The 12,973-nt window shown below is 45.1% G+C and overlaps 1 protein-coding gene across 3 annotated transcripts in view; it reads right to left on the bottom strand.

Annotated features, from left to right (window-relative positions):
* SHISA6 (shisa family member 6) overlaps nucleotides 1–12,973 on the bottom strand; it is a 254,345-nt gene that overhangs the window by 227,434 nt on the left and 13,938 nt on the right. For all 3 annotated transcript variants that reach the window (XM_043903866.1, XM_043903867.1, XM_043903868.1), the window contains exon 2: nucleotides 3,227–3,387. In XM_043903866.1, the coding sequence (XP_043759801.1) occupies nucleotides 3,227–3,387 (161 nt within the window). The remainder of the gene's footprint in view (nucleotides 1–3,226; nucleotides 3,388–12,973) is intronic.

Here is a 12,973-nt window from a genome sequence, read left to right as displayed (position 1 = left end):
AGAGTCAGACACGACTGAGTGACTGAACTGAACTGAACTGACACAGCTGTACTATTAGCCTCAAGGCAGATGAAGAAATTTAGAAAGGCAAAGAAACTTGCCAAAGTCACATACGCAGCATGTGAAAGGGGAAGAAAAGAAAAAAAACTGAGGTATTTATGCCACAGGCCATGTTGTGTCAGGGCTTCTTAAATGTTATTTGCTACGTGACCTCATGAAAATGCAAATTCTCCTCAAGCAGGTGAGATGGGAGCCTGAGATTCTGCATTTCTCAAAAACTTTCAAGTGATACTGATGTGGCTGGTCCAGACTCATAGGCTATGATGCCTCCTGAGATTTCTGGATGTCTTCTCAAGATCCCCCAACAAAACTCTTGCCACAATACTCCTCTGATCAGTGATCTGTTGATTTGACCAGTGGTGAAACCACAACACGTCTCTACTTTGAACACTTATACAAAGTTCTATTTAAACTTCTGCTCAAAACGCAGTCTTCTGTGGCAAAGGATTTAGAAAAGCAGTTGCATCCATTAGAAGTTGTAGACATTGCAGATGGTTATGAAATTGCTTTTAAATCTAAGTATCACCATTGAGAATGCATTCTGGGCCAGGGAACAATTCACATCTCTAAAAGCCAAGTGAAGAGTTCCAAATTGAGAAATACAGGGAGGGATTTCTCAAAACAAAGGAGTGAATCATTTAACTATAAGCTTCTCTTCTCAGATCAACAGAGGAAAGGATATATACAGAAACCAGAAGAAATGACAGATCTTCAGGACCAGTGAAAGGCATTTAAGGGCAAATCAAGACTGTACACTTCATCTAGACTCAATGACTGGCAACTATCTGGTTTGTGAATGAGACAGAGAAAAGCGGAACAGACAGGGATGAAGATAAACTTCCAGGAATGCTTTGGGAACCAGAGTGACCTGAAGTTCCAAAACCATAGACAAGATTCTGGAAGAGCCTGACTTCAAACCATGAGTCTTTGGAGAAACAGAAATGCCCCCTTGCAGATGGTCACAATACCAAATTTAAATTAGACAATCAAAAATAAATTAGAATGGCACCTTTCTGCAATTTCCACAGCTCAGTGATTCCCCAAACTTTGCTCCATATTAAAATCACCTGTGGTGCGGAGAAGCCTCTTGAGAGTCCCTTGGTCTGCAAAGAGACCAAACCAGTCAATCCTAAAGGAAATCAACCCTGAATATTCATTGGAAGGACTGATGCTGAAGCTGAAGCTCTAATACTTTAGCCAGCTGATACGAAGAGCCAACTCACTGGAAAAGACCATGACTCTGGGAAAGATTGAAGGTAGGAGGAGAAATGCAGGGACAGAGGATGAGATGGTTGGATGGCACCATCGACTCAACAGACATGAGTTTGAGCAAACTCTGGGAGATAGTAAAGGACAGCAAAGCCTGGAGTGCTGCAGTTCACGGGTCACCAAGAGTTGGACATAATTGAATGACAACAACCTATTAGAAAGAAACATGCCCCCCACCTCCTGCTCAGGCCACACCCCCACATCAATTAAATTATAATCTCTGGAGGTGAGGCCCAGGTACTCTTAATTTTTAAAGCTCCCGAGGTGATTCCAGCGTGAAGCCAAATTTGAGGACGACTGGCACAGCCTTTCAGTGTCTTCATTCATAAAATAAAGGAATCCATCTGGACAAGTGGCTCTTTATTCTGTCTGTGTGTTAGAATCACTTTCGAGTGATTTTTTAAAATACTGCTGCCAGCAGCATCCCCAGAAACTCTGGTTAATTGGTGGGACCCAGACACCAGCATCATCAGCATTTTTAAGAGCTTCCCCAGGTGATTCTAATATGCAGCAAGGGAGATAATCACTGGTCTCGAGGTTTTTGCCAGTTCCTTCTATTACTTACATTTTAAACATTTATGATATTCAGGCTAAAAATGCACCTTAAAATTTTTGCAAGGGTGGATTTCTCATCTTTAATTTTAAATCAGAGACTTTTAACTTTGGAAGAACCTTGTAAACCCTACACAACATGTTGGATCAAATATATATTCATATGTGTATATTTGGGGGAGGTGAATGTCCTTGATTTTTATCACAGTCTCAAAAGACTTAACTCTATTACCTCATAGGCAAGTATGTGACTTCTCATTTAATAAATTTGGTCTCAATACCATGTCTGCTACAGTTTGAATTCGAAACATACCTATTGCCACCTAGTGACTGCATATCTTTATTGCAGGTTTAGTTCAGACCCTACAGCCTCTGAAGAGCTATAGGGTGACAGACGTGGCACTTTTAGATCCAAGTATCAATACAGAAGCCATGTCTGAGATTGGGGTTAGTAGTAGGCTGTCTGGTAATGCTCACAATGAGAGATGACCTTCCCAGTTACTCTTGTAAGGGGACAGTCCTCTCAGAAACTCTGAGAAAGTAATGTCCTAAACTGGATTAGGATACTAGGGTTTTCTAGACCTGACTGTTGTTACCTACATGCCTCAGTTTGAATCCAGGCTTGCTTTCATACTAACCATATGTCCTTGGGAAAATCATTGAGCCTTTCTGTTCCATATATAAAAAGAGGATAATATAAGCACGTCAAAGGCTGCTGTGAAAAATAAGTAAGACAATTCATGTAAAATGATCAGCATAACACTTGGCACACAGCAAGATCCCCATACATGTGAGGTTACATTATTTATTGTTATTCCCTTGTTTTGTTCATTGTTCCATACGGGTTACAGTGATGACCAAGTGGAAGAATACCAGCATATTGCTATCACACAGCAACTCACATATTCAGAGATTCCACAGAGCACAGGAAAGGGTTATCCTACAACACAGGCGTAATCCCTACCCACAGGAAATGCTTTTTGAGATTCCAACAGTGGAGCAGTCTCTGATTGCAGCCACTTCTTGTGGAAGATCTGCCTTCCCACCACGTGGGCAAGACGGTGACTATACCTCACCCCCAAGGCTGCCGCAAGTTCCTTCCAGGGAAGAGAATTATGCAGACACTCACGAGATCACAGAAGCCCTAAACAATCAGCTCTCCTCCAGCCCAGACACTCACTGGCGGCGGTCTCCCATGCCACTCTCTCCCCAGGAGGGACAGTCCCCAGACTCTTCCACAAGCCCACCAGGTCGGGGCTCCACGACCTGCCCGGCTGAAGCAGAAACACCACAGAACCCTCTCACCAGCCTCAGCAGAGACGCAAAGTGATCGGCGCTCACTTACCTGGAGTCTGCTTGGCCGTGCGCACGGGGGTGTAGTGGTTTTTGGAGGACGATCGGACCGGCGTGTTCTCTTTGGGAGAGCTATCAATGGCCGAGATAGTTTCTCTTTCACAGTGTGCTATGGGGATTGGTCCCTGTTGTCTTAGGATGTCAGCCAGAGCCCTGAAAGAGAAAGAGACCACACAGTGAGATTCACCAAACCAGTGAGCACAACCACAAAGGAAGCTGGGTGGGTGACTTTCACTGGCCCTTTGATGGATGGAGACCCAGTATTCAGTTACAGCCACAGCATCATCTGGTGTTGGACCCAGTGGGGATATAGGGGAGAGGCTGCCATGCCTGGTGGGACAGGTATTAAAAGGTTGTGATTGTGGTTTCTTTCTTTGGTTCATTTCATACCAATGAACTCTGAACACTTTCAAAATGCTGGCTCCCCAAATAAGCCCCTATGCCAGGCAGATACTACAGGAGGTGCCGTGAGGAATGCCACTGCAGTGAAAGGTGGTCACTGTTGGCCTCCAGTTCAGTGGCAAGTAATTAATATCAGGGGGATCAACCTCCCCATCGAACGACACACACCGAGGAGAGTGTATCTATATGGGTGACCTAAATAAGTACAAAACACAGCTCCCATGGTCCAGAAAGGGGTGCTTTAGCTGCAGACAGGACGTACAGATAAAATGATAAATATCAGAATACAAGGACGGTGCAGGCAGTGAATGCAGCTGGAGCTTAGAGGACGGAGCAATCACAAACATAGAGAGAGAAAAATACACAAGAGGAAAGAGACATGTACAGAGATGCTGCTAGAGAGGTCCACGCCCTCTGCAAGGGCCCCAGCACCACAGGAGCAGGTTTCATTCACCCAACACCAAATGTGCATTAATTAAGGACTGTGTGCCTCAGTCACGGCAGAGACCAGGGTAAACAGAACACAGTTCTGACCATCTAGGGGCTCAGCATTTAGGGGAAATCATTCCCACACCTGGTTGGAACAAGACTCCCTCTGCAGGTGAATATCACAGGTGATACTACTGTTGGTAGAAAACGGGGACACACAGGATGCTCTCAGGAGACCCAAGGGACCACCATCGGACACAGTCATTTCAGGGTCAGGTGCCCAGTTTTTTGCATGGGCGAGGCAAGGACTCTTCCATGTACCTGGGCTGTCCCTCACGCGTGGGTGAGGCACTGTGCTTCCAGCCCTCTCCCAGCCAGTCCAGCCCACCTGAGATTGGGCCACACCCAGCCCACCCCGAGGCTTCCTTCCAGCTCCCCGCACTCGGCCCCCTTCCTTGAAAAGTGACAACCACAGCAGTTTAAAAAGGAGTCTGAGAGTGAATTGTTTCCTTTCATTATTCTGCCTCTGACATGCTGAACCTTCCTAGGAGAGGAGCAGCAAGCTGGCAATCTTATCATTTAGTGGCATTTATACAGCAATTTCAGATTTTCCGAATGCTTTCCCCATGCTGGCTTGCTTTTTTCCCTCAGGCTCTAGGAGGGAAAGCGCACACACGTCACCACCTCATTCACTTCTGTGGACCAAGAAGTGAGGAGGCGAAGACAGAACCTCGCTAGCTTGGTAAAGGAACTTCGGGCAGACCTGGGGCCTGGCAATAAGAAAAAAACACTGCCCCACAAAATCGAGAGATCTGGGTTCTAATACCAGCTCTGCCACTGATGAGCTGTGAATCTTCAGACAGATTTGTTAGCCACTGAAATTGAAATTTAATCTTTTTATTCCCCAGCAGCAAAACAAACGGTTTAGACTAACATGACCTCGAAGATCCCTTTTAATTCCAAAATGTGATCAATATTTTATATATATTTTTTTAACCATACATCCACGCAAATTACCTAGACTCCTTCACCCTATTTATGAAAGACACTTTCCTACCATTTTTCCATGGTAAGGAAACAGCGAGTTAAAAGTTACAACAGAAGTACAGACCAGTGGAATCAAATTGAAGAGTCCAGAAATAAACCTATGTTCAACTGATTTTCGACAAGGACGCCATGATCACTGGAAAAGAAGTCTCTTCAACAAATGGACGTCCACACGCAGAGAATTAAAACTGCACCCTCACCTCACACCATATGTAGCAATTAATTCAAAATGGATCATAAACCTAAATATTAGAGCTAACACTATATGCTCTCAGAAGAAAATTGAGAAGTCAGTCTCTATAACCTCAGACTTGGCAAAGGTTTCTTAGATATGACACCCAAGCACAAGGAACAAAAGAAAAAATTTGCAGACTCGACTTCATCAAAACTAAAAACATTTCTACATCAGAAAATAGCACAAAGAAAATGAAAGACAACCCAGAGAATGGGAGAAAATACTTGCAAATCACATTTCTGCTAAGAGATATGCATTCAGAATATTTAAAGAACTCATAATTCAGCAATAAAAAACAAACAACACAATTTAAAAATGGATGAGATATAATTAAACATTGCTTCAAACAAGGTACAGGCATGAAAAGTAAGTAGCTCAACATTTGAAAGTACAAATCAAAAACACAATATGATACATGTTCACACCCACCAGGATAGCTATGACCAAAAGACATTGGTCATAAAGAAACTGGCACGGATGTGGAGAAATTGGAGCTTTCATACACTACTGGTGGGAATGCAAAATGGTGCAGGCCCTTTGGTAAACAGTTTGGCAGTTCCTCCAAATATTAAACATAGAGTTTCCATATGGCCCAGCAATTAGAATACTCCTAGGTATATGCCCAACAGAAATGAAAACATATGCCTACACAAACTTTGTACATGAAAGTTCATAGCAGCATTATTAACAATAGCCAAAAGGTGGAAATAACCCAAATGCCCATCTTCTGATGAATGGATTAATAAAATATTGTGTATTCACACAAAGTATTATTATTCAGCCTTAAAAAAGCAAGATGCTTTGATATATGCTACAACATGAATGACCTTGAAAACAACATGCTACATGAAAGAAACCAGTCACAAAAAACCACAGGTTATGATTCTATGTATATAAAATACCCAGATTTGGCAGATCGATAGAGGCAGAAAGTAGACTGGTGGTTGCCAGGGGCTGTTGTTGCCGTTTAGCTGCTCAGTTGTGTCCAACTCTTTGTGACCCTGTGGACTGTAGCCTGCCAGGCTCCTCTGTCCACATGACTTTCCAGGCAAGAATACTGAAGCGGGCTGCCATTTCCTTCTCCAAGGGATCTTCCCGACCAGGGATCAAACCGGCATCTCCTGCACTTGCAGGCGGATTCTTTACCACTTGGCCACCAAGGAAGCCCTACTAGGGGCTAATGGAGGGGTTAATGGAGAATGACTATTAATAGGTATGGGTTTTCTTTGGGGGAATGATGAAAATATTCTAAAACCAGACAGTGGTGATAGTTGGACAACTCTGAAAATGTACAAAAATCACTGAACTGAACACTTTTAAATTTAAGGATGAATTTTATAGTAGGTGAATTGCATCTCAATAAAGTGACTATTACCAAAAAAAAAAAAGTTTATATTCTTTTTCTGTCTTTATCTTGCCTCTCAAGTTCTTATCTATGAAGGAAATCTATGAAGGAAAAACAGAGTCAAGTGGTTAAGTCCATGTTTTTGGAAAGTCAAGACTAAATCTACGTGAATGACAGTGATTTCGCCCCTTAGGGAACATTTGGCAATAGCTGGTGACATTTTCTGGTTGCCACAAAACTGGGGAGGGAAGTCGACTGGCTACTGGTGGTCGGAGGCCAAGGATGTTGCTGAACATCCCACACGGCCCACCCCCCACAAAGAATTATCCCACCCAGAGTGCTGGCAAGGTTGAGAAACTCTAGGCCACATGTACCTAGCACTATGTGAAGCAGGTCTTTGATTAACGCGCAATGCAATCTAGTTCCTGCAATATCTACCAAGATGGGACGCTGGGCTGGGCTCTGGGACAAGTAGGGCTGGCAACACTGAGACGAACATCTTGAAATTCAGGGGATCTCGTGTGTCTGACCCGTCAGTGTATCTCTGGGTCTTTCTTGGCACATTGCTCAGCCATTTCTCTCTCAAAGAGAGAAAGGAGCAAAGAGTATCTCCATCCCAGCCTTTGTAGGGCTTTCAACCCAGCATCCCTTTGGTCCATATGGACAATGTAAATGGCAAGCCCACAGCAGATTCACTCCAGGCTTATTGGCCAAGGGGGACCCGGCAGAGAAGAGATGTTCAACCTAGGATCAGGACTCTTGGGGTTGGTTGGGGGTGGGTGGGGGGTGGCTCTCGGTACTCAATCCTGAGAAGTTGTGCCGATGCGGAGGGCTGAGAAGTGAGGGGGAAGACGCCTCTCTGGAGAACATCAGGTGCCCCAGAGCATCCCTGCTTGCTGCTGGAGAAGGAGTTTTAACTGGGTTACAGCCATGCTGTCTCCTCCTGAAGGTAATGACTTGCGTGATACCCTCTCCAGGTGCCCTGTTGGCAGGGCGGAGTTGGGCTGCCCAGTTGAAAGGGAAGGACACGTGCTGAACAGACAGGCTAGCTAGGCTGCAGGGACCCTGCACTGTGTGGTCCCAAGGAGGCCACACCCACAGCAGGCTTCTCTGCTTCCATGAGCACCGCCCCCTAGGGTTCCCCCTTGCCCGGAGCCCTCGGGCAGCTAGGAATGGGGTCCTTGTTCCCAGGTGGTGCTGGGTCCCCCTCTATCATCTCACACCCCCTTCCCTCAGCTCCTCAAATCAATGACCTCCCTCCTCACTCCTGTTCCTCTCCACTTTCCATCCCCTTCTCTCCAGGGTGCTCAATAAATATTACTCTAATTCTGAAATGTGCGATCCCAGCCTCACCTAATTAATTTGGATATGCCGGAGGAAATGGGTTAAGGCCTGAGCTACTTTCTCACCGTAGGAAAGAAAATTGGTCACTGAGGAAGAATGAAGGGGATTTTGCGATAGAGTAGCCGTTTCTTTCAGGGATCGGAGGAAGGGGCAGAGACTGGGGAGATAGAAGGTCAGACAGTGACAGAGAGACAGCAAGGGAGCGACAGAGGGACAGAGGTAGAGAAAGAGAGGGAACGGAAGTGGGGGTGGGGGAGAGATGGACAGAAAGGGAGCCAAATATTTGGGAAGAGAGTCAGAGCCTCAGAGCCAGAGAGAGGCAGAGGGCAAGATTCAGAGATGATGGAGTAAACAGAGACGACGAGACGGGGAGCGGGGCAGGGAACAGAATCAAAGGGTCAGAAACAGGCAGGCAGATGGAGCCAGAGAGAAAATGGGACACAGAGTCAAAGAGAAACTCAGAGAAAGAAAGAGATCCAGAAGGCAAGAGATGGGGAGAAGGGATCAGAGAGAGACCTTCCCAGGGAAAGAGAATCTGGGGGGGAGAGAGAGAGAATGGCCAGTGAGGACTGAAGCCGGTTCCCAGCCAAGGGCAGCCCCACCCCCCCACCCCCCCATGCCGACTACAGAGGTTCTAATTTAAGAACTTGAATCTGGTTCTTTGTCCTGCTCATCCAAACTCCCCAACCTCCCCCTCCCCCAGAGCCACTTCGCTGCAGTATCTGGATACAGGAAACAAAGTGATGCTTTTTGCCTGAATTATCTACCTAATTGTTTTGGTTCGCCGCACATGGATTCCTTGGCTTCCGTGAATGTGTGGCAAGCAGGGGAGAGTTAATTAATTGGACAGCAAATCTGAGCAGGGAAAACAGTCATTCTGATCACTCAAGCCAGAAAATGTTCATGTTCTTCAGGACTCATTGTTTGTGTGTTAGCCATCTGCTGAGCTGAGTTGCATCTTACACGTGGAGAACACTGAACAGGTTCTAAGGGCCTCACCTGCCTTGTCTAGCACGGTGCCTGTACCAAACCTGGAACCTTCGCAGCTATGGTTACCCCAATTTTAAACACGAAACTGAGGCTCAGGCTAATTCTAGAACCAAAACATCAATGGAGCTGAAATTTCAACCCAGGGCTTCTTTGCTGGAGTTCTGATGTCCTTCTGCTCACTGCGACTGCCTTTTTTATACATCTCCCTTTCCTAGGAATTGTCAGCTTGAATGAGTTCTCCCAGTCTCTCCAGCTGAGTCTGCTAATTTAGCAAATGCCAGTTAATATTTGGGCGTGGAGAAACAATTAGTCAATGAGTGTTCAGGTCAAGACCAATTATTCATTCGCTTAACACCTTGGTTAATGTTGTCAGTGGTCTCAAGGAATGAAAGTGCGTTTGCATCTTCCTAAGTATTGAGTTATCACAACCCCTGTAGGGACTAAGCCCAGTCAACATTCTGATGTGTGCTACTTGCATTCAAGACATGAAATCTGTCTCAAAATGGCAAACGATTCCCTCAACATTAGAAAAGTAAACAAAACCTTGGTTATAACTCTGCTTCATAGTTCTGCCAGCTTAGGAAATTAAAGGCTTTAATTTACTGAGCAATTACTATGTGCCAGACATAGTGCTAAACTCTTTGATGTGTGATCTTGTATAACCTTCAAAAGGACCCTATAGAGTACATGCTATTGGTAACCGTAGTTTACTGATGAGAAAATTAAGACTAATAAATGTTAGATATCTTGCCCAAGGTCACACAGCTAATAAGCGGTAGATCCTGATTTCAAATGTAAGTGGATTCAACTACAGAGGCTGACTTTATACCACTGAATTATCCATTCACCCATTTGTCTATCTATTCATCCATCCATCTGTCCCATCCATCTACCCAAACATCAACCTACCTATCCTTCCGTCAGTTCATTCATCCATCCTTTCATCTACCCATCCATCCATCTTTCCTTCCAATCCTCCATCATTTAATCATACTTACTTTTTCACCTACTGTGTTCCTACAACGGTCTCTGAATATGACATTGTACAGTGTGTTCAATCTTTAGTAGAAAAATCTACCCAGACAGAACTCAGTGGTCACCCAACTGCCCATTTCTCTTCATCACCATCAAAATCAACAGCCATAAAAGTTTTTACATTGTGCTCGCAGGCAATCTTCCATCAAATGAAACCCTTGAGTAGGACACCAATACACTTCATTAGACCCCTGCTCTGCACAAGCCCTACTCTATGGAGTTCTTGCCCTCCATCCAGAAGTCCCAGGACTTTGTGGCATTTCCAAGTTTAAAATAAATGTGGCAGAAGAGTGCCACATAAAATACCTGGAACTGTTTTGTCCTGATTACCACTCATTGAGCAGAAAGGAAAACTTAGGTTCCCCTTAAATGAAGTGGGGAAGCTAGGAACACTTAGTTTATCTCAGAAGTCTTTTTGATCTCAATTAACATACTTTTCATGAAGATCTCCTGTATATTTCTGCTCACTGAAGCAGAACAAATGGAAACCAGCCTTCTGCCTCTGCCAGTCTCTGGCTCTCAGGGCCACATAAATACCATGGAAGGGAGGAAATCAGTCTAGCTGGTGTTCATTGCATCTTTCAGTATCAAGAGCAAGGCAAGCTGGAGAGCTGAGACTCTTAATCAGGACCTTTCTCTTTTCCGGAGGAGCAGGAAAAAAAATTATGCTTTTGGATCGGGATGATAAAAGGCCAAAGAGATGAACTATTCCATGAATAAGCTATTCTGGTTAATGTTTTTTTATTCCTAACGACTAATGAGAACACTCTTGTTTTTGAAGAATTTTCTAAAAGCATTCCTGCCTAATTAAGTAGAGTATACTGAATATAATTACTTATAAAAATGCAAGGTTCTTCCATGAGAGGGCCACCAACCTAATCTTTAGTTCTCTTCACAGAGAAAACTCAGTAGAATGGAGACAAGCTGGGAAATGGAATTCCTATAAAAACTGTGGAATGAACCATGGAAGATTCTGATTGCTACTTCTATGCTATTTCTCCTAAAAGTAGAGGGTAGATGTTCTACTCCGGTTAAATGAAATACCCTGGTTATTTGAGTCCTGGATGACTGAGCTTTTACTTGACCCTGCCACTCAGGAAATAGCCAGCATCCTCTCTCCCCTCAGCTTCATTCTTATCTACTGGGCAGCCAGGGTGCTTTTATTCTCTGAAACACACACTCCAGACAATTGAAGTGAATATATTTTTAATAAACACGGACCAAGGAGAATGGCTTGATTCAGTTCTCCCTTTTCCTGGGTCTCTCACAGTCCACTTGAAAAACACAGCTGCCAGCTTTGTGTGCGCACAAGACTGCTCTCCACATACACAGAGGCTCCGAATGGATGGCGAGAATCTCTTTTGTTGTGATAACAATGTTTGTGCATCTGTGCCCAGCCGTTCCCCAGGTCCGAGTTGTCCCCGGCCCAGTCGGAATTCATCGTGGCCAATAAGCACGGCCGAACTTAGCAAGGGAAAGCTCAGCTGGCCGGCTTTGCTCTTCAGGCCAGCAGAGCAATCACTGCAACCCCGTGGGCACCTGTCCCCACGGTCAGCCTCAGGCCTGGCACCGAGTCGACGCACATCCCCGGGAACCGTGATTCATCCCTAATAGTGTCTCTTCCCCACGCACCACCCCTTGTCTCACAAATCACGTGAAAATCTACCCAGGCCTAGGAAATGCGGTAGCATCTACATCAAGCGCAGATTTTTTTGGAAACATTTGGATTGTCTGAGCATGCATCAAAGATCTGAATGCGTGAAGGGCAGCTACCCTTTGGAAATGGGAAAATGGAAATGCTACCAAGATCTGTTAGCAAGACCACTTGGGCAGCCAGGTGATAGATGAGCTAATATATGAACCTGCCGCTGCTCTTATTGTTGATATGTTGGAGTCATCTTCTTGATTTGCTATTAAGCACAGGCATAAATCTATAGGAGAGGCAAGAGGAAGGTGGTTATAACCTACTAGCTAAATATGGGAGTCTGGAGCCAGAGTACCTGGGTCAGAATTCTGACAACCCAGGATATTGGTGGGTCTTTCCTGCTGATTCAGACGGTAAAGAATCTGCCTGCAATGCAGGGGAACCAGGTTCGATCCCTGGATCAGGAAGATTCCCCTGGAGAAGGGAATGGCTACCCACTCTAGTATTTTTGCCTGGAGAATTCCAAGGACAGAGGAGCCTGGAGAGCTCTAGTCCATGGGGTCACAAAGAGCTGGACACGACTGAGTGATTAACACTTCTCACTTCACTTTCAGGATATTGGTGATCATGAGGTGGCTGCTTAAGTGCCCTGAGGTTCTGTGTTCTTGCTGAAAAACTAAGGCCAAAATGCTAAGGCCTCAAAATAACGTCCAGCTCTTAGGGTTATTACGAGGATTAAACAAGTTTGTACTTGTAGAGCACTTAGAACAGAACCCGGTACCTTGTAAGCACTACCTAAATATTTGACTAATAAATAAATCCAAATACAACCTCCCAGGATCTACAGAGGCTCAGCCGATAGCACCACGAGGAAAGCACATGTATACAGGTGGAAGAGGGGAGCCGGGCAGCTGACTCAGGCAAGCCAGATGGCAAAACGCCTGCCGTGGAGAGGGAGCCACATGGCAGGCCTGTGGCTACGGGTCATCCTGGAAGGGACCACCTACAGCCCATATTTTCCACTCAGGCCTGAGGTCAGAAATGCATCTGGTCACACACCAGCTTTGCCAAACTCTGAACTTGGATTCTGCAAGCCAAGTGCTGAGTGCCCGTTCCTCCCTGTGAGCCCAGCACAAGTCAGGCTTCCACTAGGGCGCAAAAAGCAAAACAAGGATTCTGTCCAGGCATTAAAAGGGCAAATGGGTTAAACGGATCAGGGCAACATTTTCTGCAAAAGATTCAGTAATTCTTTTTTTCTTCTTCCTAC

Source organism: Cervus elaphus, chromosome 5, assembly GCF_910594005.1.
Source record: "Cervus elaphus chromosome 5, mCerEla1.1, whole genome shotgun sequence".
Classification (NCBI taxonomy): Eukaryota; Metazoa; Chordata; class Mammalia; order Artiodactyla; family Cervidae; genus Cervus; species Cervus elaphus.
This window is presented reverse-complemented; position numbering and strand designations above follow the sequence as displayed.